Source organism: Mastigoproctus giganteus, chromosome 8, assembly GCF_048544385.1.
Source record: "Mastigoproctus giganteus isolate SK-2022 chromosome 8, ASM4854438v1, whole genome shotgun sequence".
Taxonomy (NCBI): Eukaryota; Metazoa; Arthropoda; class Arachnida; order Uropygi; family Thelyphonidae; genus Mastigoproctus; species Mastigoproctus giganteus.
In genome coordinates this window covers 76,621,259-76,648,888 of record NC_143582.1, presented here as the reverse complement: position 1 = coordinate 76,648,888, position 27,630 = coordinate 76,621,259, and the positions used below count along the sequence as shown (strand labels likewise).

Here is a 27,630-nt window from a genome sequence, read left to right as displayed (position 1 = left end):
GTACTATTATGTTTTAAACATTCAAAGACAATACTAATAAATCTCAGTTTCAGCTTAACATCATTTGCTTTACAAGGTATAGTAAGAATTATCAGCAATTTAGGCAGAATTTTAGGCAACATTTGGGATTCTAATTCTTTTTATTTTACTAAACTTTTGTTGATATGTAGTTAGTTGAGGAATACACCTTTGTGTATAAATAGGTTTTGTTAGAAAATTCCCCAATAAATCCCACTATGGGGATCAATATCCTTCTAATGTGAAAATGGATTAACCTTAGGGGGGGGGGATTAACTAAATATCAACTATGTCACAGGAAAATGCACATAACAATAAATATCTATATAAAACAAAAGAAACAACACAGACAGAATAGTTACTGAGGTGACGTATACTTGCTATTAATTATAGTTCATATTTTATTCTCATATTGAAGCTAAAATATATTTGTGTTCTGCTTTTATATTGTATAACTTTTACAACAATTTTGAATTTCTTTATTTACTAACTTTTGCATATTTAACAGCACTAGTGCTACGTTAGCTTAAAGTTATCAGTTTTATTATAATAATTTTGTATATTTTCCATTTTATTTGATTTTTATTTTTGTTTATAATGAGTTTTTTCATGAACTGGTCAAAGTTTGGTCCCTGATAACTATATTATAATTTTTTGTTGAACGAGCTGCTGGAACAAGTACAGAGAAGGGCAATGAGATTGGTGAGAAACAGAGGTGCTCTTACCAAAAAAGGCTTAAGTTCTGCAATTGCAGCATCTGGAAACTAGACACCTGCGAGGTGATCTGATTGAGGTGTATAAGGCCTTGAATGGCTTGCAAAAGCTCAATGCTGATGGGATTCTTCCTCTAGCTAGATTCTACACCTGAGGAGAGTGGCATAAATTCAAATTGAGGAAATACAGTTGTAGAATAGAGTGCGGAAAAATGCCTTTAGCCAGTGAGTGGTTGATTGCTAGAACAAACTTCTGTCTGTCGTGGAAGTTGGTAGCTTAAAAAGATTCAAGGTAGAACTGGACAAATTTTTGGAGCAAATGGATAGGTGAATGGGAAGGGTTGGTTTTTTTTTTTTTTTTTGGCTGATGCTGTTTTTTTTGCATCACATGACACTACTAATGCTAATTTGAGTTATGATAGTTATCATTATTTCACAATAAATATTAAGTTGCCTACACTGTAATTGCAATCTTGTATTGTTATGGATGTTTGAATAAATAATTAAATAATATCCACCAGTAATAATTTTTTTAATGTAACAGGTGTTGTCGTAGAAGACTGCTTGCTTGTGATGCTTACATTATTAAAAAATAATATATCAAATCAAAACTTCTTCAAAGAAGGTAGTTATATTCAGAAGCTTGCACCTTTCTTTAACCTTCAAAATGATCCTGCAGTATCAGATAAGGGATGGTCAGCCCAAAAAGCAGCTAATATCCATCTTATGTTGCAGGTAAACTTTCACATATGGTATTCTCTTATTTATGTTGTGCGTGTGAGTGAGTGAAGGTAAGAAAAGAAAGAAAGGCTGCCAAAAATACAGGTAATCCTTGTATAACAAGGTAGTTAAGTTCCTATGAATTCTCACGTAGTACAAAACCGTGTTATACAGCAGTGGTCTCCAAACTTTTTTGGTCGCACGCCCTTATTTTACTTAAAAGGACTCTAGCGCACACCCCAGCATAAAAAATTAAATATAAAAATTTAATGTATTTTTTTTATTTATAAATCATTTTCATGGAAAGCATTATATATCTAAAATCACATAATTTTAAAAGATCACAAATAAAAAAAAAAAAAAAAAAAAATTAAATTGAAGTTCAACTACAAAATTAATGAACTTGAACGTGCATGATTGATGGCACGATCAAACAAAGCCGAATATTGAAGTATTAAAAAAAAAAGCATTTATTTATACAGTAAACCCTCACTAAACCGGGCTAATAGGGGCTGAGAGGTGTCCATTTTAATGAAAATCCAGATTATATGAAATATGTTTTGTAATATGGGTAAAGCTCATTTAAACAACATAATGTATGTGGATAACAGTAAAAACATTTTATTTTACATTAAACATTTGTATATACATAGTCAAAAATATATAGTAAATATATGTATGTACATACTGTATTTACATTAAAAATACATAATGTCCATAATCACTTAGAACAAGATTGCACTGGTTCATCTTCTCTTACATCACTTGCCACATTCACTGGTTTGAAAAATTTACTTATCTCTTTTTGTGATTGTTTGCAGTTTATTTCCTTTACTACCAATTCATGTAGGCGTCTTAAGTGTTCATAATAGGCAAATATGTTTTCGTTTGTTGATTGTTCAACGTACTGAATTACGAAGTTCAAGTGGTCTTTCACTTCGCTTACCTTAATTTTTGGCTGAGAGTTGTTGCTCATTTCATCTTCTTCCTTGTCTGAACTTTCTGCTGCTCCCATCACACTATCTGCTATCTCCTCTTCGGTCTTCACAAGGAGGGGAAAAAGACACAGCTTTTTCCCCTCCTTGTAGTCTCATGAAAGTCTTCTGTATCCCAACCATCTGTTTCTGGATTAGCCATTTCATCTAAGAGAAGTTTTTTCAATGAATTCACCAAAGTTTTTGAATTGATTTCTTTTGCAGCATCGGCAAAGTTCTAAATTTTTCACTGTTTGTTGTCCTCTTCTGTCTTCTTCACCAACTAGTGGCTCCTTGACTTCTAGGACTTCACTCAAAAACTTCTTTCTGTAGAGCCACTTTGCGATGTAGATCACCCCTTGGTCCATAGGCTGGTAAACAGATGTCATGTTTGGTGGCAGGAGCATGTACTTAATCTTATCTCGACTGACAAGTTTGTCAACATCAGGATGGGTTGGTGCGTTATCTAGCAAAACCAAGATCTTTACTTCATCTACTGAGATTTTCAAATCTTCAATTTGATGTCTTCTGATTTCTGGCACAGCTTTCTTGTGGGACCAATCCATTGTTATTTCCGTGGTAAACCATGCATTGTGGGAATTGTAGCGGTAGATCGTCCATTACTACAATGTTTTTTAGAGCACGTGGTTTTTTGCTTTTCCCAACGATGACAGTTTTTAACATATGGCTTCCGTCAGGATTTGCACACAGCAATGCTGAAACACATTCCTTGCTTATTTTTCTTCCAGGCATGCTTTTCTCAGTCTTTGATGCTTGTGTATTTTCAGGCAGAGCTCTCCAAAACAGTCCTGTCTCATCAAAGTTGTACACCTGGTTCAATTGATAACCTTCCTTTTGAATAAAATCATTCAGTTGTTTCCTGAAAGGCTCAACAGTTTCAAAATCAGCACTAAGAATTTCCCCACACATTTTCTTGTTTGAAATGTTATGCCATCTTCTAAATCTAAAAAGCCAACCTGAGCTCGCTTTAAATTGTTCAATTCCTAACTGTTTAGCCAGTCTCTCCGCTGCTGCTTGAATTTCTATTCCTCGCACAGCCAAACCAGACGAACGAAGTTGGGAAAACCATTTGTACACAGCATCATCTATGCTTTATCAGTAGACATCCGCATTTGTTTAACTTTGCTTTTTTCTTTCTCCACATTAAACTTGAGAACAAAATTATGAATTTCACTTTTTTTCTTTTTAATGTCCGACACAGTTTGTTTTGCAATGACATACTCAAGACAGATGCTGGACACTGAAGCTCCTTTTTTCAAGTTTTTCTATCACCGATAGTTTATCGTGAAGAGAAAATGGCTTATGCTTCTGTCCTACACTAGGCTTACTTAAAGACATTGTTTAACTGCACAGCACAAATGACAAAAGATAGAAGCACATAACTGAGGAGCAAATGACAAACAACTGTCTGAACCACAGCCAGGAACCAGGTTGTTTGTGCAGAGTGAGTTATCATGGCCCAGTGACCTCAGACACAATACATATGACCTTTGAGCCCCTACAATCGTTTGGTTTTTACACTTTTAAATTTTTTTAGAGCTGTCCGGATTAAGCAACGTACGGATTACCGGGATCCGGATTAATGAGGGTTTACTGTAATTTTTATTTTCAATTACGTTTCGAAAAACTAAAGTTTTCATAATCAATAAATATTGATTTATTGCGGATTATCTTGTGTACCCCACTTTGGAGACTATGTTATCCTGGACGAACTAGTACAAAAGGGGGGGAGGGAATTACGTTCCAAAAGTTAACAAAATTTCATAATTTTTTTTTATAGCTATCAGAAACTTAATTTTTATTAAAAATAGCAATAACTCAACAAACAGTCTTACAAACTGTGTTATGTATACGTCAGATAATGTACATTCATTTAATTTTCTTCCTCTTCATTGCTGCTGAGCACAATCAAATGATAACATTTTCTCTGTTGCAGAATATCTTGACCTTTTGAATTTTATTCTAGGGCATCTAGATTTCATCTATTTTCTGCTCTCTTTAAAAAATCAGTAATCTGGTTTGTTTGCTTGTGCTTGATATATCTTTGTAAATTGCATGGTATGGAGCTAAGCACTTTTGAAGCTCTCTCTTTTGAAATTTGTGTTCCTTTCAGTCGAAGGATTTATGCCTCTCCATTGCTTTGCCGGCCTCTTTTTCTACCAGTAATTCTTGAACATCTTCAGTAGTTATAATCAAAACCTTCCCTTCCTACTGATTTAGTAAGTTCTACTGTCACACTGATTCCATTTTTTTTTTCCAGTTTGACCATATTTCCTGAATGAACTGACTCTGGCCATACATTTTTCCAACATGCACATGTTGACAGTTTTACTTTTTTGAGCGATAAAGCTAGGATTCCGGTACAGTCCACAATTGAGAAATGTTTCCATGCCTCTATCACTTCAGTAGATTCGGAATCAATATTTTCCAAAATCTGTTGTAACGATTTTCTGATGTAATGAGTTTTAAAGGTAGATATAATGCCTTGATCTAATGGCTGAATTAAAGAAGTTGTATTAGGTGGGAGGAACAACTTCAGTAGCCTGGCATGTTATCCAATAGTAAGAAAACTTTGAAGTCTAGATATTTTTTTCCACTTTAAATAGTTTTCCACAGATGGCAGATAAGTTAGAAACCATTCTTTAAATAAATCAGCAGTTACCCAAATTATGCCTAAGTTCCTTAGGCATAATTTAGGGCTGGAATTTAATTCACAACAAAGAAATTATTCCAGTATGGTTCTTAAGAACAAAGTTTAGTAATGCATACCTGGAAAAATTTATAAACGATCAAATAAAAATCAATATAACCATACAAAAAGTCGTTAACTGCACACTTCGAAGTCACAATTTTTTATGGTCTCATACAAGTTCAATTGCACAGAACCTAACACAGGGATTTCCCCAACAAAATAAAATATGGGGATTTCCCATAATTTTTGTTTGCATGACAGTGGAGATTCACAAAAAAGTGGAGATTCAACTAGCGAGTCAACAGTGGAGATTCACAAAAAAGAATGGAAATGTTGAAAAATTACATCCAACATAATAGCAGGGTTTTCTCCCCACAAAAGCTGAAAAATACTGTGTTATGTGAGGTTTCCACAATTCTCTAACCATGTTAGACTGAAACTGTGTTATATAAGTACCCAGTTGTGCGAGGATTTCCGCAATTTATCAGTTGTGCTAGAGTTAAATCGTGTTGTAGAAGTACCATGTTATATGGGGGTTGCCTGTACTTATGTTATGTAATAAAAAGAGTTAGTGCAGTCTGGAAAAGGCCAGTCTTTTATCTTTGTGGAGGTGCCAAATTATAAGGCCACAGATTGTTTTTAGCAAAGTCTGTGAGCATTTTAAACAGTACTTGGAAATGTAGAATCAATAACTTCTAAATCAAATATATACCGAAATGTTGAATAATATTATCTCTCACAGTTTAGTTAGAGGAAGATAAAGTTGTAGAGACTTACGATATCAAATACTTGACAACACTGTAAAGTACAGCACTCTTTTTGCAGTACTTAGAGTGAAGTTTAAAAATAAATTAGACTTCACTGGCTCTACTAACACTGTTTGTTTCTTTTACTTAATTTTTACATTTTAAAAGAAATTTTCCCATCTTTCATCATTAACACAAGTTTATTGACTTCAGAACCTGTAATTAAAAAAAAAGACATTATTGAAACTGCATGAGACTTGGTTGATTGCTATTTGAAGTGTTATACAGTCATCCCCTGATTTGCGTGGGGGTTACGTTTCGGGAAAACACCACACAGTCCGAATCTGTGAAATGCAATTTGTAGTTTATATGACACAATGAAAGTTCCATACCTGTACACAAAAAAAATGTGCAAAAAAAATTAATTTAAAAAAAAAATGTCTTCATTTGGTAGGAAAAAACTAGAAACGTCCATAAAATTAATCTTGCAAATACCTCTAGATTTTTAATCTAAATTCATTGCTTCTTCGTTGCTGTTTTCCTGTGATAAACTTGCAACAGTATCCAGTAACTTTTGAAAAAAATTAGTTAAAATTGTTTGCTTACAAGCACGCTGTTTTTCTCTATAAATTTCTTCATAAGGAACTAAAGCTAATGATAAAGTTCTGCAAATATTTAAACTCCTCTCCAAATTAGGATCCATATCCAGATCTTAGCCTTCAGTTGCAATAACATCCTTTAAAGTTTTCAGATACAAAGAAGCAGCTTCTGTATCTGCACTGGCTGCTTTGCCAGTGCAGCCAGTGCACTGGCTGCTTTGCCCGTTAATTTTAAATTGTGAAGACTGACGTTTTTTAAAATTTTCAAACCAATCCTTACTGGCCAGAAAGAAGTCTGCATTGGATGGACCGGCTTCTTCTCCTTGCAAGCAATTAAAAATTTCCAGAGCTTTGGTGCGAATAATATCCGAAATAAAAGGCATTCTCTTTTGATTAAGATCTTCTATCCAGAAAGAAAGTCATTTTTCGGTTTTATCTATTAATGGATTTCTCACTTTTGTAGTGCTTTTTGCAGCCAATGATGTGGAACAGAAAGCTGAACTTTTAATTTTCTCAGCATTTTCCCTAATTCATCGAATGCTAGATTCATTTATGCTGTATTTCTTAGCCAATGTCACATCCTTTTTTGCCATTTTCTAACTCCTTAACAATTTTAAATTTAAATTAAAATTTTTTTTGTTGTAGCCTTTCTTCATTTTAGTCACTAATTAAACACACACACTTTATATAGACAAGAAATATTAAATCAGCAAAAGCAATGCTTACCGATTAAAACACTTTACGTTGCATGAACCAGAAAAAGATTCTGTCAAAACAGCTAATGTAGGCTAACTGATGAAGGTGGTTCCTGAATTAGGAAGTTGTTTCAAAAGTAACCGGACAAACACTCCACCGTTTATTGCTATGTTTGGTTATAAGAATCAGTTTTGAACACCTTTGTGATATTTTTCTAAAGCATATTTCTGGAGGTCATGACCATAAAACAATTTGCACTTTCCAGTTTATTGGGATTTTACGTTATTATGGTGAAATGTTTCTCCTTCAATGAAATCCTCAATCATGTAAATAATATAAATAATATAAATAAAGTTTCAAAATCTACTCTTCATTCCTATTTTTGAAGCCTTGTAAACAAAAATTGCGCAGGTAGCGAAACTTGCCACGCAATCTAAAATTTTGGTAGTAAAACCTGACCGCGCAAATCGAAGGATGACTGTATATTAATTACAGAAATTTTTAACATTGTACTACTGCCCTTTCATGTTCAGGCCACAAACCCCCTCACATAAGTGTTTTTCTTAATACAGCAGTATGCGATTACAAAAAAGGCCTTGTGCGGGAATAAGCATTTTATATAAGCACATATGGCAGCCATTGACAAACTATAGAAATAAGAAGTTTAATAAAATAAAACCAATTAAAATACAAAATTAGATGTGTACAATAAAAAATAATATAATACAAATTAGTAGCTAGCTGTCTAGATCTGCCCCCATTTCAACTACATTTGATACAAAATCTCCAAACTGACCAAAGAATATCTCTCTATTACAGACAGAATATATAGATTCCTCATAGCCTTAATTTCTTTAATGTTTAACGTCTTCCCCTTGAAATCCTCCATCTTGCTAACGTATCAGATTGTGCTCCTTAACTGAATAATTGGCTAGCAATCAATAAAGGTGTATTTATTTACTAATGAATTAATATATTATTTATTAATAAATTTATTTATTTATTAGGTTGTGCGAACATTAGCATCTCCAAATAATCCACAGCAGGTAATAACATCCTCTCAAAAAGTAATGAACCAGTGTGGTAAGTCATTCATAGTTAATTTCAACATGATTTTGTTTACTGTGACTTTGAAAAATTTATATAGATTGTGACAGATATTAATCATTTTCAGAAATGTAGGCATTTAGGTGCCTCCATAGCCAGGTGGGTAGGAGCAGCACATTCTTCTTGATTAGACCAGGGTTCAAGCCCGTGACCGCCAAATACAGAGGATGCGGAAAGGTCAGGGAATGACCACCGCATATCCCCGGAGCAATATGGCCTTGGTTGCTAATGCTCCTAAAAACCAAATAACAACAACAGCATGTAGGCATTTAAAGTTGAAAAAGAGCTTTTTAAAGTTGGTATATGGGGATATTAAACTATTCATTTTTAATTGTGTTAGTCTTTATCCTTGAATATCAAGCTCATATTTTAAACATCCATGAATTCCACTTAGGCTGACTGTTGTCTTGGGTTAACATACAGCGTATGACAATTAAGTTCCAGGACTGAATCAATTTAAAGTATGCCACAAGTTAGAATGGGGGGAAAAAAAAAGCCCTTTCAATATTTTTCAAAGTAAACACTGAGCAGTTGCACATTTGCGAGGTTAATCGTGTGTTCTTGGAAAAAAATTTAAATGCATTTGAAATGATTTCCATGGTTCCTTTGTCACATTTCTTTTAATCACCGTTGAAGAATTGTTATCATGTTACAGCATGGATATGATTTTGGAAAATAAGTAGTAGTCTGAAAGAGATAAATTTGGAGTGGGGATTAGCTCTATAATTCCATGTTTTTCAAAATCTCCATAGTATTCAGTGCAGAATGTGGCCTAATCTAGAGCAGAAACTAGCTCTAGATTAGGCCACATTTTTTTCTCAAAACTGAAGCCTTATTCAGCAAATTCTTTAACCAAATGATTCAAAACTTATTCAGTACTTCTTATTCACTGTCTTTCTTGTGAAATAAATTCCTTGAATGATTCCCTTGCTATTGAAGAAAGTGCACAGCATCACTTTGGTTTTGAAAATAAAAGTTTGTGTCTTAGAGGTAATGTTGACTGCCATTCTAGGCGTTGTCTCTTTATTTGTGGATCATATTTGAAAATGCTGTGACTCATATCTGTTGATTAAATCGAGCACAGTAGGATCATTGTAAATAACTTTAGTAAGCTCTTCATTCATGTTGTTAGAGTCTGAGCAGCTTTTATTCATCAGTCAACCCATGAAGAATAAACTTAATGCACAAATTTTCTTTTTTCAAAGTGAAGTTGTTCTCCCATCATTTATATTCATGCACAATCATTTTTTGACTGGTTCTGAAGTTCCAAGCATTGTTGGATGTTCACAGCTCATCAGCTTCTGGATCCTCATCCTGAAATCATGCAACCTAGTGAAAAATGCATTACCATACACTTGAGTCACTTTTTTTTTTTTTTTTTTTTTTAGTAGGTATCAGCCGCATTTTTTTTTTTTTTTGTAACTGAAAACAAAATTTAATTTTTATTCTATGTTTCTTCACTTAACACAATCATAAAGCTTTGAACAACACAGCAATTGTGACACAACTGTGTGCAAATGACATGATATGCAAATGATCTCGTGGGGGGGGGTAAGCGGTTAAATAGGTCAGCTGGCAAAGCAATGCATTATGTTCTTACATGCTTTGATATGCTTGCAATGCAGTCCTAGAATTCAATTGTCAAACTTTTTACAGGGATGAGTGTGCATGTTGTGAAATAGAGCATGTATGCCACCAGAAAAAGTGTAGCCCATTATTAATTGTTGTGTTGGGGCGCCTCCGTAGCCAGGTGGGCAGGAGCAGCAGTGCGTAGCACACGCTTCTTGATTAGACGGGGGTTCGAGCCCGTGACCACCAAATACGGAGGATGCGGAAAGGTCAGGGAATGACCACCGCATATCCCCGGAGCAATATGGCCTTAGTTGCTAATGCTCCTAAAATCCAAATAACAAACAAACAATTGTTGTGTTGGCATGCAACAAAACAGTTTTTTTAAAATGAAGTTGTAAACCCTTAGTTATGATGGTATTTATACTGAGTATAAATGTAATTTTATTAAACATTAATTAACCTTGTTCTGACCTTGAATTATAAACATAAATTTAAGTATCAGTTGAGTTATTTTCTAAAAATTTCAATTAACTGATCTTTATTTAAGATGAGCTTTGTATATGCTTGAAATATAAATTAATATTAAGTTTATATTATTGAAGTCATTTATTCTATTCATTGCACATTTTACTGTTAAAGACAACTTAGGTCTTTAACCTTGGTGGCAGAGCTTTTTTTTTTTTTATTTGATGGATTTGAAAATATCATTTTGCAATTATATTTTTAGCATTTAATGGGTTCACAAAATACATTAGAGTTATAGTTGCATATTTCTGGGACTTGAGATTCTTCACATTTCTTGTAATTTTTTTATATTTATATATTCTCTCAGTTTGTATTCATATCTACTGGTAAGCTGTTACCATTCATTAATGCTTTATTTTGGTTTTCATTAATTATTGTTTAGTGATGTAACAGTCCTTTTTTTTTTTTTTTTATAGTGGGAGATGAAAGAGTGGTAATCAATGGACATTACTCTTCATGGACTAATGTTATTAGTGGAGTCTCGGGATTCGGTGTTGAGCACAATGTTGTTTTCTATATTTCTCAATGATATTGAGGAAGGCATGTCTTAATGTCCAAGTTTGCAGATGATACTAAGGTTGATAAATTTAACATTGATAAATGCAAAGTACTGCATATGAGTCAGAGGTGTAGCTAGGATCATGGACACCTGAGGCAATATGCTGTCCTGGCACCCCTGAGTTTGATAATGTGATAGATAATTATAAGCCATATACATATCCATTTCAGAGTGAAGTTATTTCATGGATTTTATTCACTCAATTTAGCGTTTTGGCATCTTTAGTCAATTTAGTTTTGCTATCCCAGGGCTACCATATTCTGGCCAATAATATGAAATGATTTAAAAACAAAGTTGTATATTTTTATTAGAGAAAAGTGCAATTTTGGTATTCAGTAAACTTAATTTATTTCCAAATTAAAAATGATCGAAAAATATACAGTGAAATTGTTAATGTTTCAAACACGAAGTGTATGAAATGATGACTATTAAATATTAACTACTTGAATTTTTACAATGTGATGAAATAAAGACACTAAAAAATCATAGGTACTTCTAATACATTACATAAATATTTTCAATGTAAATTAATTCCTTGCCTTCACCTCTGCAAACTTATTGATGACATCATCAAAATCAACCTTTTCAAAAAATTTCCCTTTCTATACTCAGAAGGGCTAAGTTACTAATCCACTCCTGTCCCATGCCCAAAGGTAAGACTGAATCATTTTCAACTTGCTGAATGAGCATTCACAGCTGGCAATGGAAACACCAATGGCAAGAAGAATTTGCAATGAAATTCATAAATTTGGAAACATCTTCTCCATAACTTACAATAAGAAATAAAAGTTCCATAGGAGTATTGTGTGCAGAGATTCCGCAAGTCTCAAGAAGCATTTTGCAGTCACATATTTCATTAAATAACTCTGAACCTTCTACATCCATGCCATAAAATTTTCCAAATACATTACATTTTTGATGAACAATACTCAAACCTTCATTTCTAAAAAGATCTTCAATATCGAGTAAGAAATCAAATTTTAGGTTCAGGTCATTAAGTCGAACAAAACCTAATGTCATTTCCCTTGAAGCTGGTCTATCGCACTTTTCATGACTCACGCGATCTCTTCTTCTCCAAAAATTTCTACATCCTTGCCTAGTTCTCTAGTTATCCTTCTTTTTCGCCGGATTATTTTCTTTATAGGTACTCTCCAAAGTTCACATCTATCCTTTCCATTTTGTACTAATTCTCAACACAAATCGTCATGGTTTTCTGCCAAATAGTTTTGGATAGATTGAAGATCCAAAGAAAGAATATTGTGAAAGTTCACTGTAGGATCTTGAAGCCTTTTCCGAACATGGCCAATCTTTTGGAGGATATTGTACCAAAAAGGAAGGAGAACTAAAAAATTGAAATTAATGAAACCTTGTACAAGATTTACTGCTTCAAATCTAGTTACTTTTGTTGCATTGATCTTCAGACAGCTGCTCCGATAGATCTACTATGTCAGTAGTGGCATCATGAATTAGTTTAACAGCCTCTATCTTTACACTCCATTTGACACACACACACACATGCTTTACCATAATTGGAACAGTTTTTTTTTTTCCCAATTCTTCCCAACGAACAGTTGATTGAGAGAAGAATGAATAAATATTTTCAATTATACCAAAAAAAGTCACAACAAGAGGATCTACACTTGCAGCATGTAACCCGGACAGGTTCAAACTATGATTATCACAATTAACAAACAATGCATGGAGATTTTTTGTAAGAATTTTCTGCTGAACACCTGTTATTTTTCTTGACATTATAGCAACGTTATCATAACACTGAGCCCTACAATCTTGAAAAGGATGTCATCGGACTGATAATTCTTCTTGTGGTTTGGGCATGGGTCATTGGTAGACATTTGCAGAACAATGAATGCCATGCAGTACATTGTGGCAGCAGTGTGGGAAGGAACCCTTTTTATTTTAGCATAGAAATGCATCATGTGATACTGCACAGCTTGCTGTATAAGTTTGCTTTCTTGCATCATTTGCCACTGCTAATGCTAATGCTAAAAAAAGACTGCTGTATTGACTTGTCTGGTGCACAACTCATTATAATTTATTCCTAGAACATTTGAATGCTTTGTTATGGAGTGATGAATTGCAACACTTGCACAGTTTCCTAATCTGATACTTACGTTTGAGTCCAGCATACAGCTGAAGAACATTAATTTTTACTAGAGTGTGCCATCCCATCTGAAGTTTTGCAGAGATGTCATCATCTGATAATTCTTCTTGTGGTTTGGGCATGGGTTGTTGTTAGACATTTGTAGAACAATGAATGCCATGCAGTACATTGTGGCAGCAGTGTGGGAAGGAACCCTTGTTATTTTAGCATAGAAATGCATCATGTGATACTGCACAGCTTGCTGTATAAGTTTGCTTTCTTGCATCATTTGCCACTGCCACTGCTAATGCTAATGCTAAAAAAAGACTGCTGTATTGACTTGTCTGGTGCACAACTCATTATAATTTATTCCTAGAACATTTGAATGCTTTGTTATGGAGTGATGAATTGCAACACTTGCACAGTTTCCTAATCTGATACTTACGTTTGAGTCCAGCATACAGCTGAAGAACATTAATTTTTACTAGAGTGTGCCATCCCATCTGAAGTTTTGCAGAGATGTCATCATCTGATAATTCTTCTTGTGGTTTGGGCATGGGTTGTTGTTAGACATTTGTAGAACAATGAATGCCATGCAGTACATTGTGGCAGCAGTGTGGGAAGGAACCCTTGTTATTTCAGCATGAAAAAGCATCATGTGATACTGCACAGCTTGTAGTGACTTGTTTTTGCATTATTGGCTTGTCCAGCATTACAACCTTAGTCTTACTTTGAACACCTTTGGGATGAACATTTGCTCCAGGCTACACTAGCATAGCCATAATCAATAGTTGAATTGACTACTATGCCGAAGGAAGGATGGACCAAAATACCACTTTTCTGTTATCAAAAATTAGTTTGGAGAATATTAATAAGGATATAATGTGTAATTAAAACCAAAGATGAGCTGACATTAAATTTATAATTTTTCCCCTCTTGAAACGTATGACTGATTACTTTTGGCAATGTAGTGTGTATGCTTCTGGTTAAACAATGACTATGTAACTTCCATCCTGTTTGGAAAGGTTCCAGTTTGAATCTTGCCAGTGAAACAGGTAATTCACTGTGGCTTTTAACCCCATCATTGAAACTGTGAAATTCTAAAATAAATACTTTACCACAGTAACAAAAGCTTGCTCCCTTTTAAAATGCTCCCTGTATTCTTCTCTCTATCTCTCTTTCTTTTTTTTTGCCATCACCTTACTACTGATTTTTACATACCTCCTTTTCAGAAGCTTGTGTATTGTCATATGAATGTTTTTTATTGATTGTTTCTTGAAAAACTTAAAGCTGTAACTATGACTCAGGAACTATTATCTAGCATTTATGTATTTATCATTTTTTCACTCTTCTAACTACTTTCCTTATTTTACTTAGAGGAAATACTTTTTCCATTTAGCATTTAACTGCCACAAACAGTAAAGACTTCAATTTGCATTGTAGTTTGCCAATCTCAGCTGGAAAGAGTTTACTCCCCCCCACCCCCCACCCACACAAATTATTCTGGGTTTCTCAGCTTGTGCAACATTCTGATCCAGTCATGAACATATGTCCACGTAGGTGTGATACATTGTGCACCATGAAACCTACTAATCAGCCTAAGCAATCAATATCTCCCGCTTTCAGTTTTTTTATTTTTTGGCTGCCACAATCTATCTGCATGGTAGCAGGAAGCAGAGCGCACTGCTGCTGCAAATTATCCACTGCACCGTGGGAAGTGTAGTCTGTTCACAAAAAGTGCCGTGAGTGAAGATCTGGACAGTTCTACTACCCAGAGGGATTTGTAACACTGCTCTGTCCATAATTGCTAAACTTGAAGTGCTGCAAATGACCCATCCTTCATAATGTCCTTGAAAGGTATTGGGAGGATTAATAATTATATCAGTGCTCTCAGTACTGATAATGGAATATCTGATATAACTATTCCGAGACATGTAGACAATAACTAAGCACTAATAGTATGGAACACAATTTATACTATATATTAATATTGTTCATAAATATATAGTATAATTTATATTGTTAAATTAATCAGTGATAACACAGATCTCTCTAAGAAGCACATGATGTAGAACACCAAGAATTCCATATAAACAGGGTAAACAAAGTATGTCTTTAGAATCATACAGAAAGTGATCTATTGTTGTGGAGGTGACAAAATGTAACATGAGACTTTGGGTGTACCTGTAACACAAGCTCAAAGTGAGCAATGGTGTACTAGAAACAGCAGTCCATATGGAGAAATGATTCACTGTCAGTTACTAACAGTGCTCCAAGGAACCTGTCAAGAAGTTAAGAATATATTAAAAATTTCTTAGTAAAATAATAAGAGGAGTTTACCTCAATATAGTACGTAGAAGTGTTCTACGTTACTATATTGAGGTAAACTCCTCTTATTATTTTACTAATATTATTACCAACGTAGAACATATTGAGTATTACAGCTCTGATTCATACTATCTAATTAAAAATTTCTAGATAACATTAATTTGAGCAACATGGTATTTTACTATATGTGAATATATATTAAACAGCTGTTTTTTTTTTTTTTTTATCAAATTCTTTTACAGATTTCACTGTGACTAACAGAATTCATTCATATGAAATATTTCATTCACATTAAGTAGTGCTGAGTACTAATTTTTTTTTTTTTTTTTTTTTTTAAGGTTTACTTGAGCAACTTAGCAGCATCCTGATGGCCAGTGGTGTTCCAGCAGATATTTTAACAGAGGTATGCATTTATTTATTGGTTAGTCCTGGAGGTTTAGAACTCAAAGCATGGATTACAATTTAATAGTTTGAAAGGGAATACTTGTATTCAAATATTAGAGAATAAATCTTAGTTTGCACATGCAACTATAAATCATATATATATCCTTGCATTTATGAGACTTTCAAATCGGATAATATTTCATTATTTCAGTCCTACTTACATCAGACAATCATCTTACTTAATATCCTTTAGAAATGTGAAAGAACAGAAACAGCCTTTACAGATCTGTTTCAAATGAATAATTAAGGAAAAAGAATAAATATGAGCACACTATACAGATTCCTCAGAAAAGAACAGGCAGTGATTTTGAGGAAAGGGATAACCACTTTAATTCTCTCCCTCTTTTAATGGCAAATGTGAATAGAAACTTTGGATTGCCCATAGAAAGTTCTTAAAATCCCATATAACACATAAATAGTTCAAGAAAAGTCTTTATTTATTATTATTACATAGAGAAAGCAATAATACTCTTGGTCTGATTACATCAATCTGCATTTTAAGAAAAGTTATGGTGTTTTACTGCTAATAAGAAATATGAACTACATTTTTAATGTAAATTTGAAAGTTACTTGAAATTTGATCTATCACATCAGAAATTTTTACAAATAAAAAATTAAAAAAAAAAAAAAAAAAAATAGATGGATATGTTTCTAGTTTATTTTGTATTTTTGCTGATTTTACAAATGTTATTTTTATATAAAAATATCGATAAAAAATACATGAAAAAAAAAATCAGAAATATCAAAAGCTCTGTTCTCTTATCAAGAATAGATTGCTGCAAATTGGATTTCATAAATGCTTAGACTTGTGTTAAACTTGCACCTTTTTGATTTCCTCAGGCAGTAGTTCAGTCTTTTTAGTATCCAGCAGTAGTTGGCCATCATACTGACATTCCATCCTGTTGTTACCTTTTTTCACTTCTTTTATATCTTGATGGAATCTTCCTCCTCCCCCCTTCTCTTAAACTAGGTTTTCTGGGAAATATTTGAGATGAGTTTGCAAAAAATGTACCTTAACACTCATATTGCAGGCCAGTTTTCTGAACTTCTCTAGCATGTTACTCATGATCTCATAATCTGGATATTTATTAATACAATAGAATATAGATAAATTTTCCAAGGGACTGTAGGTTTAGAACTTCTTACAAGGGAAACTTCTTAGAAGGTAAAATGACCTAAGGGTGTGAAATTTTAACTATACAAATAAAAATGAAAAATACACATGTGAATGATCATGTTAATTGTAGGAAAACTATCAAGAATAAAAATCGTAATTTAATGCAAAACAATATTTATTAGTCATGATTTAATAAGATTTAATGAGAATGATAAAAATCATATAATTACAAGTAGTACAAAAAGAAAATAACTGAAAAATGTTTAATTTTTTCAAGAAACTATCCAGAGAAGACTGCTTCAGATATTTTGGGGAGAGCTTCATTCAGACTAAATCAATTTCCCTAACACATTTCAACACTGACTCAAGAACATTGGGCACACTATGAATGAATTGCTGCAGTAAAGAGAAGCCAATCATTGCATCTCAGAATGTTGGTACAGCAGGCTCATCTCCTTGTTCAGACTCAGTCATGTTTTAATCTTTACTGCAAATATCTTCAATACTTTGCAATTCACATGTGATAACATCATTATATACATCAACATAATCATAAAAATTTACTGTAAATTTCAGACTACTTTGTAGGAAATCCCATTTGTCAAAAGAAATTCCTTCCTGTTCATCACTTTTGACATGATCAACATTTTCTTCTATATCATTATAGAACCCAACCTTTTTAAAGGAATTAATTATAACAGTAGGGCTCAGTGTATCCCATGATGCATTCTAAATAATGCATTGCATGAAGGAGTGTACTTATGCATGAATAATGCACACACATCATTTCTACTACCAAGGTAGTTTTAATGCATCATTTTAATTATATCTCATATTGTAAATACCTTCACAGCAAGTTGCCATGGTAATTCACTACCTCGAATAAGTAATGCATCACCTATGGAGAAGACTAGTAGGTAGTGAATTACCATGGCAACTTGTTGTGGAGGTATTCACAATGTGAGATATAATTAAAATGATGCATTAAAACTAGTAGAAATGATGTGTGTGCATTACCCATGCATAAGTAAAACTCCTTCATATTCTTAGGCATTTAGTCAAGAAATATCTTTTAGAATGTATTGCATCTTTCAAAGAAATTTTGTACTTTCCACTTTTTCCATTCAGTTTTACAAGGGTAAGCAATTTATTTACAATTTACTTACGAAAATGCATCTTTAAAACTTTGATCACTCCCTGATCCATTGGTTGCACAACTGACGTGGAATCCCCAGGGAAGAACTCCATTGTTTTAGTGCTCATTGCTTTTCGAATGAGCAGGGCAGTTATTGACAAACAAAATAATTTTTCTATTCTCTCCTGCCATTTTTGAATATAGAGATCTTAAATGCTCATCAAAAAGAGCACAGGTCATCCATGCTGTTTTATTGTTCCTTTATTTACATGGAGGTGTTTTCACATTCTTGAAACAGCATGGCTTCTTGTGTTTCCCTATCACAAGCAACGATAGTTTCTCTGCGCTATCCATATTAGCCCCCACTAGCACTATAATTCTCTCCTTAGCTCAGTTTACCACCATGGTATGGCAATTTTGTCCTTTGAATGCATAAATCTTATTAGGAAGTAGATTATAAAAGAGTCCTAACTTGCCATCATTTAAAATATCACACTTTCTATATTGTTTGATCAAAACATGTAGTTTCCTTTTTCTCCACTCATCAACTTGTAACATATTCAACCTATATTTCTTCTTAAATCTATTAACCCACCCATTGGAAGGAATGAAATCCACTCCAAGCCTATCAACAATTTTGATGCCCTTCTCTCTCAATAAATTGTTATTACCTGGAACATTTGCAGCAGATACTGCTTGAACCAAACCACTAATGCCTTCTCCACATCTCCATATTTCCAGTTTGTCTCCTTTTAACTTTACATGAAACATTAAGGGCATTTGAGTTCAACACATTTTCATGATTAATTATTCCTTTTATTTCTTCTTATTCCTTTTAGTTCATAAGTTCAGCTTTCAACATACCTTAAAAGGTCACAGTTACAATAAGACAGCAACAATCCACTAAGTAATTCAGAATCGTGAGAATTTAACGGCAAATGCTTCATGTGGTCAACGGGTGAAAAAATAAATATAAAAATAAAGTATTTCTATATTTAAAAAACATTAAGTTGGAAAACGTCATTAGCATTAGTAGAGGCATACAATGCAAGAAAGCACGCTTATGCAGCATCAGCCAAAAAAAAAAAAAAAAAAAAAAACAAACCTCCCATTTCATCCCTCCATTCGTTCTAAATGCCTGTCCAGCTCAGCCTTAAATTTATTTAGGCTATTAGCTTCCACAACAAAAGCTGGAAGCCTGTTCCACCAATCAACTACCCTCGGGCTTAAGGCAAATTTCCGCACATCTATTCTACAACTATCTTTCCTCAGTTTGAAACTGTGCCCCCTCAGGTCCTCAGTCTGAGCAAGATGAAGAATCCCATCAGCATTCAGCTTTATAATACACATTATAATAATACACTGTGTATATTTTAGTGCACTTGCATCATTTATACACAGCCAATTATAGATTAGCAAATTTGCAATAGCGGCATCATTTTAGTTACATCTCATAACGTGAATACCTTCATGACGAGTTGCCATGACATTGCACTACTTCGAATAAGTAACGCTTCACCCGAAGGAGAAGACTATTGTTACTTATTCTCATTGGATACCACCACCCAGACAGCACTGTTTCAGGGCTATCTGGCCCTTCTTCGGTGGGTGGGTAGGTAGGTACCCAAGTGATGTAATGATGACAAAACAGTGTGAAGTATATCTCCACAATATGAGAGGTGCCTGATGGTGTATGATATAAGTTAGGACTCTAATGCATTAAGGGCTTATGCCTCAAGCTGCGAAAGAGTTATAGTATGTATATTTTAGTGCGAAGAAGGGCCAAATAGCCCTGAAACGGTGCCATCTGGGTGGTGGTATCCACTGAGAATAAGTAACAACAGTCTTCTCCTTTGGGTGAAGCGTTACTTATTTGAAGTAGTGTAATGTCATGACAACTCGTCGTGAAGGTATTCACAATATGAGATGTAACTAAAACGATGCCGCTATTGCAAATTTCCTAATCTATAATTGGCTATGTATAAATGATGCAAGTGCACTAAAATATACATAATCTAACTCTTTCGCAGCTTGAGGAATAAGCCCTTAATGTATTAGTCCTAACTTATATCATATACCATCAGGCATCTCTCATATTGTGGAGATATACTTCACAACTGTTTTGTCATCATTACATCACTTGGGTACCTACCCACCCACCCACCCACCGAAGAAGGGCCAAATAGCCCTGAAACAGTGCTGTCTGGGTGGTGGTATCCACTGAGAATAAGTAACAACAGTCTTCTCCTTCGGGTGAAGTGTTACTTATTTGAAGTAGTGCGATGTCATGGCAACTCGTCGTGAAGGTATTCACAATATGAAATGTAACTAAAACGATGCCACTATTGCAATTATAGATTAGCAAATTTTTTTGCTAATCTATAATTGGCTGTGTATAAATGATGCAAGTGCACTAAAATATACATAGTCTAACTTTTTCGCAGCTTGAGGTATAAGTCCTTAATGCATTAAAATAATACACTGTGCGTTCTTTATCACGAACTTTTTATGCGGGAAAACATTTCACCTGGGAAACCTCTTACGCAGGAAAATAATACATTAAAATATATAGAATTGAAATTGTGACTTAAGAAACCAAACCTAGTACAGGGGAAAATTTCTTATGCGGGAATTTCTTATTCAGGTTCTATTGTAGTTTACCAAAATATTGTGCACTACATTTTTGAAGCCATTCTAACTTTCTCTTTCTGTTTGGTTCCTGGATTCTTCAAATACATAATCTAGCAACAACTTGGATTTGAGGTTCAACAAAAATTCCTTTGATTTTTTTTTTTTTTATATGGAAGTGATGGGAATTTAATGCAAACATACTTAAAACAATTTTCTTCTTTATTCAAACTGTTTCACTCTGCCTAGCTTTATATGAAGAGGAGTTAACAGTACTTTGTTTCAATCTACTAGTGGCCCTTTAATATTCTTTGGAGCTGGTGTTAGAGGACTGTCTTGGCAGCTGCTTTCCTTTTCCACTGTTCTCTGCTTGCTCAGCTATCTCATTAGCACAGAAAGCAACAAACTTTTGTATAACCAAGTTGTTGGCCAAGTAGCAGACCAATAATTTGACAATAGTGAAATTATAGTAACCTTATAATACCGTGATAAATCTGACTAAAAATTGAATAGCAAGTGCTTAAAAAATGGTACTCACCTTTTATAAATCTGCAATAAATTTATTGGTAGATGGTGGCTAAATTTAGGTTGGAAGATGCATTAAAAAGAACTAAGGCGGAGAATGGGGTGAAAATATTTTAAGCAGATTTTAAAATGAGTGCAAGGAAGTAGAAGTGCAGATCTCCAATCCTTGGTTGTCATGAAGAGGTTAAAGGATGCAAATGGAGAGAAAAAAAAAACAAAAAAAAAAAAAAAAAAGACCGGTAATGCCAATAGTCGTTATGAGGGACTTTTGTTGAATAAACCATCATCAGTTGGCAAATGGGAGAGAAGTGAGCGCGTGTTGTATTTAAAGTTTATCTATACTCTCGTGATGCTCTTTTTGACACGTGGGAACTTGAGCCGCGAGAGGTTCCAAGCCGGTGAGAGGTTGAAGGGAAGTTTAGCGTTAATAATATTGAGATTGGAATGGTGTCGGTACCATTCGATGGTGAGGGCTTCATATTGAAGAATTCTGTAGCTCGATCCAAGTTTAATAATGGTGATGGCAGAGTCAACAAGGGGGGTGTGGTTGTGGGTTTGAGCATGGATTGCTAACTCAGTGCAGGATTGACTTGTCCTGAAACTGTTTGTTTGTTTGTTATTTGGAGCATTAGCAACTAAGGCCATATTGCTCCGGGATATGCGGTGGTCATTCGCTGACCTTTCTGCATTCTCTGTATTTGGTGGTGATGGGCTCGAACCCCGGTCTAATCAAGAATCGTGTGCTACGCACTGCTGCTCCTTCCCACCTAGCAGAGGTGCCTCCTGAAACTGTTGAAGTGGTAGTATGCGCGGGCATTGGAAGTTGTGGAGGAATCGAATTTGGTGGTAGTGCTGCCAATGTAACAGGTGTCGCAGTTTGGTTGGCATTTTATGAGATATATTATATTATTGAGATCGTTGATGGGATATTTGTGTGTATCTTTATAAGAATTAAATAGGGAACTTAGTTTATTATAAGTAGAGAAGGTGAGGGAGATATCAGTATCTTTGAATATACGCCGGAATTGTGCTGCGAGTTCACTATGATAAGGGAGAACTATGCGAGTATTTGTCTTGTTACTGTGTCTGGTGGGGTTATTAATACTGTTTTTAACGGTGGATATTGTATGTTGGATGAGTTGAGGGGGGGGGGGTTAGCTTCTGGCTATGAATTTATCAGTAAGGTATTGAAGTTCGTTGTGTAGATCGTTTTGTGAACAGCTGAATTTGATAGCGTTGTAGATTTGGTTGTGTAGGATGGCTTTTTTGGTACTAAGGGGATGATGTGAAGTGAAATGTAGATATTTACCGGTGTGCGTTTTTTTTCTGAAAATCTTTGTATTTAAATTTGTGTTTATTGTATAAATAGTAAGATTAAGAAAATTAATCTGGCTGTTCGTTGCGATTTCGAGGGTAAGGTTTAGCCTATCGTGTATTGTATTGAATTTTAAAAAGAGATTGTCTGTGGTTGTTCTGTTGCCTATTATTAGGACATCATCGGCGTAGCGTATGTATAATTTAATTTCAGAAGGGAAAGGTTGTAAAATTTGGTTTTCAATAGTGGCGAGATAAATTTCAGAAAGGGGAGCAGAAATGCCTAAACCCATTGGTAAACTGAATATTTGTCGATAAATTTTATTATTAAATCTAAAATATCTAGCATCTAGTAAAAGAGTGGTGAGTTCAAGGATGTGGTCAACTGAAAGAGGTATGTTTTGTTAAAGTGTCATCAGCTGTTAGAAGTACGTGTAATGCTTGTAGGGTGAAAGGAATGGGCACATTAGTGTATAGGGATATGATATCAATAGAAACTAATATATCTCAGTCAGATATGGTGGTGTAACTGATTTTCTGAAAGGCTTGGTTGGTATTATTAATTTTGAATGTAGAGAATCGAGTGAGTGGGGATATAAATTAGCAAAAGCTGATCTACTAAAAGAAACGATAGGTCTTAGTGGGTGGCCAGGCAAACCTTGCACTGTATTTTTGTGCAGGGAAAACCCTGCTATTATGTTGGATATAATTTTTCAATGTTTCTATTCTCTTTTGGAAATCCCCACTTTTGGCTCACTAGGGTGAAAAAAAAAAAAAAAAAATTGGAAAATCCACATTTATTTTATTGGGAAATCCCTGTGTTAGATTCTGTGCTATTGAACTTGTGGAGAAAAAAAAATTTTATTACTATTGGATAACGCTCCAGGCCATCCAAAAGATTTAAGTCATCCAAACGTTGAAGTAATATTCCTACCATCTAATACAACTTCTTTAATTTACCTTTAAAACTCATTACAGTGGATTTTGGAAAAAATTGATTCCAAATCTATTTAAGTGATGGAGGCATGGAAACCTTTCTCGGTTGTGGACTGTATTGGAACCATAGCTTTATCGCTCAAAGAAGTAAAACCATTAACACGTGCGTGTTGGAAAAATGTATGGCCAGAGTCAGTTCATTCATGAAATATGGTCCAACTGGCAGAAAACAATTAGTATGATAGTAGAACTTGCTAAGTCGGTAGGAGGGGAAGGTTTTGATGATATGACTACTGAAGACATTAAGAATTAGTGGCTGGCAAAGTGGATTGGTGGAAATGGCATCAGAGGTAAATCAATTCAGAGGATGATAGGCAAATGAAAATTATGAAGTTCCAAATTTTACTCTAAAAAGCATACGGGAAGGCATAAACTTAGCTGAGCAATTAGAATCTTATTTTTTGGATGCAGATTTGTTGACCTTCAACTGAAAAGAGCACAAAGTTTAAAAGGGAGTTTCAAAAATGCTTTGTTCCATACCATGCAATTTACAAAGATCTATCAAGCAAAAGCAAACAAACCAGATTACTGATTTTTTAGAGAGCAGAAGATACGCAAAATCTAGATGCAGAAGAAGAAAGTTCAGAAGGTGAAGATATTTTGCAACAGAGAAAGCATTCTTGTTTGGTTGTGCTTAGCAGCGATGAAGAGGAAGAAAATTAAACGAATGTACATTATCTGACATATATGGCGCCTCCGTAGCCAGGTGGGCAGGAGCAGCACACGCTTCTTGATTAGACCGGGGTTCAAGCCTGTGACCACCAAATACGGAGGATGCAGAAAGGTCAGGGAATGACCACCACACATCCCTGGAGTAATATGGCCTTAGTTGCTAATGCTCCTAAAAACCAAAACAACAACTGACATATATGTATCACAATTTGTAAGGCGTTTGTTTAGTTATTACTATTTTTAATAAAAATTAAGTTTCCGATAGTTATAAAAAAAATGGTGTATTTTTTGTTAGCTTTTGGAATGTAACTCTTTTTTTTTTTTGTACTGGTTCTTAGTCCCATATAACATGGTTTCACACTATGTTATAAGAGGGTTTCCTGTATATTTTGATTGTTCACACAATCATGAGTTGCCGTTATCAAAGACACAGAATATGAAAGTTATCTTAGAAGTAGGTACTACTTAGCACAACTGCACCAGAAAACAATTGAATGTGGAAAAAACAATTCACAGGTTTGTGTCTACTTGACATGTCTGGACACATCTATATCTGTCAGTCATAAAGGAAGTAGTATGCATATTACATATACATGAAACGTGTATCTAAGAAAACGATTCTTACTATTTGTAAAAATATAAAAAAATATATATATATATTCGTCATGCATTAAGAACTTCCAGATAGCACCACTAGGTGGCAGTGATCGTAATATATTAATGTGAGATTTACTTAAAAATATAACTACTGCCAAGAGTAAAAAAGAAGAGATTTTGCTTTCTTAAATTACTACAGTGGTCATGCACAGTTTTTAAATTCTTTTCAGTGGGAACAACTGATCATGTTACGAACTGCATATTCTAAAATGCATTCCATACCAACCGAAAGATATTGTTCAAGAATACCTAGATGGATGTCAGACGAACTGATAAGACTTGCTGAAAAGAAGAAAAGTACACAGGATGATTATAAATTACACAGATCAAAAAGTATTTTTCATTGGGGGAAAAAAAGATTATGTGGACTTGGATGCTTTGGATGCTGATTCCAAATCCATTTCTGGTTTATCTAGCACTTCTAATTAGGTGTGTTAGCATCTGTGAATAATGCATCTATTATCTTCACTATGTCCGTATGTTTGCATGTAACAACTTGACTCCTAATGGATGGAATTTCATGAAATTTTATTTTTATTTATTTTTTTCCTGTCCTCATGACAGGAAATTATTTGAATATATTTATATCCTTTATTTGATTTAATATTTAATAATTTGATTACAAGTTGTTGCAGCTAAGATCTGGAAAATTACTGAAGCACATTTGTCATGCCTCAAAAGTGTAAAAATTATCCCAAGAAATTTGGCTACACATTCCTAAGAAAATCGCAATGGATATATATTTGGAAAATTTATCGTTTTACTTAAACTGTCATCTAGGTGACCAGAATGAGGCATGATCACCACACCTTATGATGTGTGCCATTTGTTCGAATGGATTTTGTGGTTTGTTCAACAAAAGGAAAAATCAGTGTCATCCCCATGATGTAGTACCAATTTGTACCAAGGTCACTAAGATACTGCCATGATTGGAGATTATTGTTGGTTTCTTAAGAGGGAAAGCAAAGTGGATTATAAGAAAAACCCTCTGAGTGGCAAATATTTCTAAGGAAATAGAATGTATGTGACTACATTGTTTGATTAAAGTATTTTGAAATAAATGACTCATTTTTAAGAGACATATTACTGAAATTAATGAAACTAGTTGTTCATTAAGTTAGCAAAACATCAATGTCAGAGATGGGATGGAGACATAATTTTGGTGTTTTTAGATTCGGCAGATCAATTTCCTTTTGAATCTGCAACTTTTGTGCCAAAGGTATGATTTTTTTTTTTTTTTTTTAATATGGCCAGTGTAATAAATAAATAATGATGTACATATAGGTTAGCCAAATAGGTATGAGAGTCGTATGTCTCATCACAAAAACTGACATGGTAGAGAAAAACCAAAAACTGCTTTGGAATTAGCTTACAAAAGTCTATCTAGTCCACTTATTATTTTTATTTTTCCAGTTTGATCTGTATCTGTATAATCAGATCAAGAACATTTTTCTGTTATTACCTCTGACATGTTTACCATTCATGAGCTGAAAACAGCGCTTGCTCTTACAAAGACTACTGCTGTTGGACTAGACGACATCCATTATGAAATATGATCAAACAACTTTCACCAAAATCCAAGGACCTTCTGCTCTTCCTGTACACCAGAATCTTCCTTGAAGAGCAGTTCTGGACACCTTGTGCAAGGCAACCATTCTTGCTTTTGCCACTCCAGGAAAAGATCCTAAGTTTCTGAATAATCATTGTCCTATTGCCCTGACTAGCTGTCTGTGTGAAATATTGGAGAGAATGGTTAATGCCATCCTTTATGGTACTTGGAATTGAATGGCCTCTCTCTCTCAATTTCAGGTGCCACTTCCAAAGGAACATGTCCACTTTGGACCACTTAATTAGACTGGAAACATCTATTCGAAATGCATTCCTAAAAAGAGAACGCTTGTTGTCCATTTTTGACATGGAAAAAGTGTACAATGCAACTTGGAAATTTGGAATTTTAAAAGACCTTTATAACCTCTGTCTAAGAGGTCATCTTCCCATTTTTATTAAAGATTTCTTATCCCATCTTCATTTCCAAGTTTGAGTAGGATCCATCCTTTCCCGGCCCTTTTGTCATGAGGAAGGGGTACCACAAGAATCTGTCTTAAGTGTCGTGCTTTTTGCCATTAAAGTAAACTCCATTACCAAAAAATTCCTCCAACCGTAAAAAATATACTACTTTATGTTGATGACCAGCATATTTTCTCAATCATGCAATATGATGGTTACTGCAAGACAACTGCAAAAAAAAAAAAAAAAAAAGCCACTGACCGTCTTAAATCCTGGTCCACAGCCAATGGTTTCAGGTTCTCATTGGAGATGACAGTTTGCGTCCATTTCTGTCGCAAATGTACCTCCCCCACCCATTCCCAGCCTGAATTATGACTTGGACAAAACATCATTCCAGTAGTAGAGACAATTCTTGAGACTCATATTTGACAAAAAAACTGACATTCCTCCAACACATTTGTCAGCTACACACAAAGTGAATGAGAAGGCTTAACATTCTCTGTGCTCTCTCTTCTTCTTAGGGCACAGACAGATGCACTTTACTCCATCTGTACCATGCACTTGTATGCTCAAAATTAGATTATGGGTCTTGGGTATATTTTTCTGTTAGAAATAGCACACTCTGCTGGCTTGACCCCATTCACCATCAGACCATTTGTATTGCTACTGGTGCATTCAGAACATCACCCGTCCAAAGTCTGTATATCGAAGCAAATGAACCATCCTTGTCTCTTCAATGAAAACAGTTGTCTCTACACTAAACC

General features: G+C 34.4%; 1 protein-coding gene across 1 annotated transcript in view; it reads left to right on the top strand.

The window, feature by feature from the left end:
• The window catches only part of p115 (General vesicular transport factor p115), a 262,239-nt gene that overhangs the window by 107,246 nt on the left and 127,363 nt on the right, over positions 1 to 27,630 (top strand). The window contains exons 7-9 of the mRNA XM_090380276.1: positions 1,276 to 1,466; positions 8,187 to 8,262; positions 15,710 to 15,774. Coding sequence (XP_090236402.1) covers positions 1,276 to 1,466; positions 8,187 to 8,262; positions 15,710 to 15,774 — 332 coding nt within the window. The remainder of the gene's footprint in view (positions 1 to 1,275; positions 1,467 to 8,186; positions 8,263 to 15,709; positions 15,775 to 27,630) is intronic.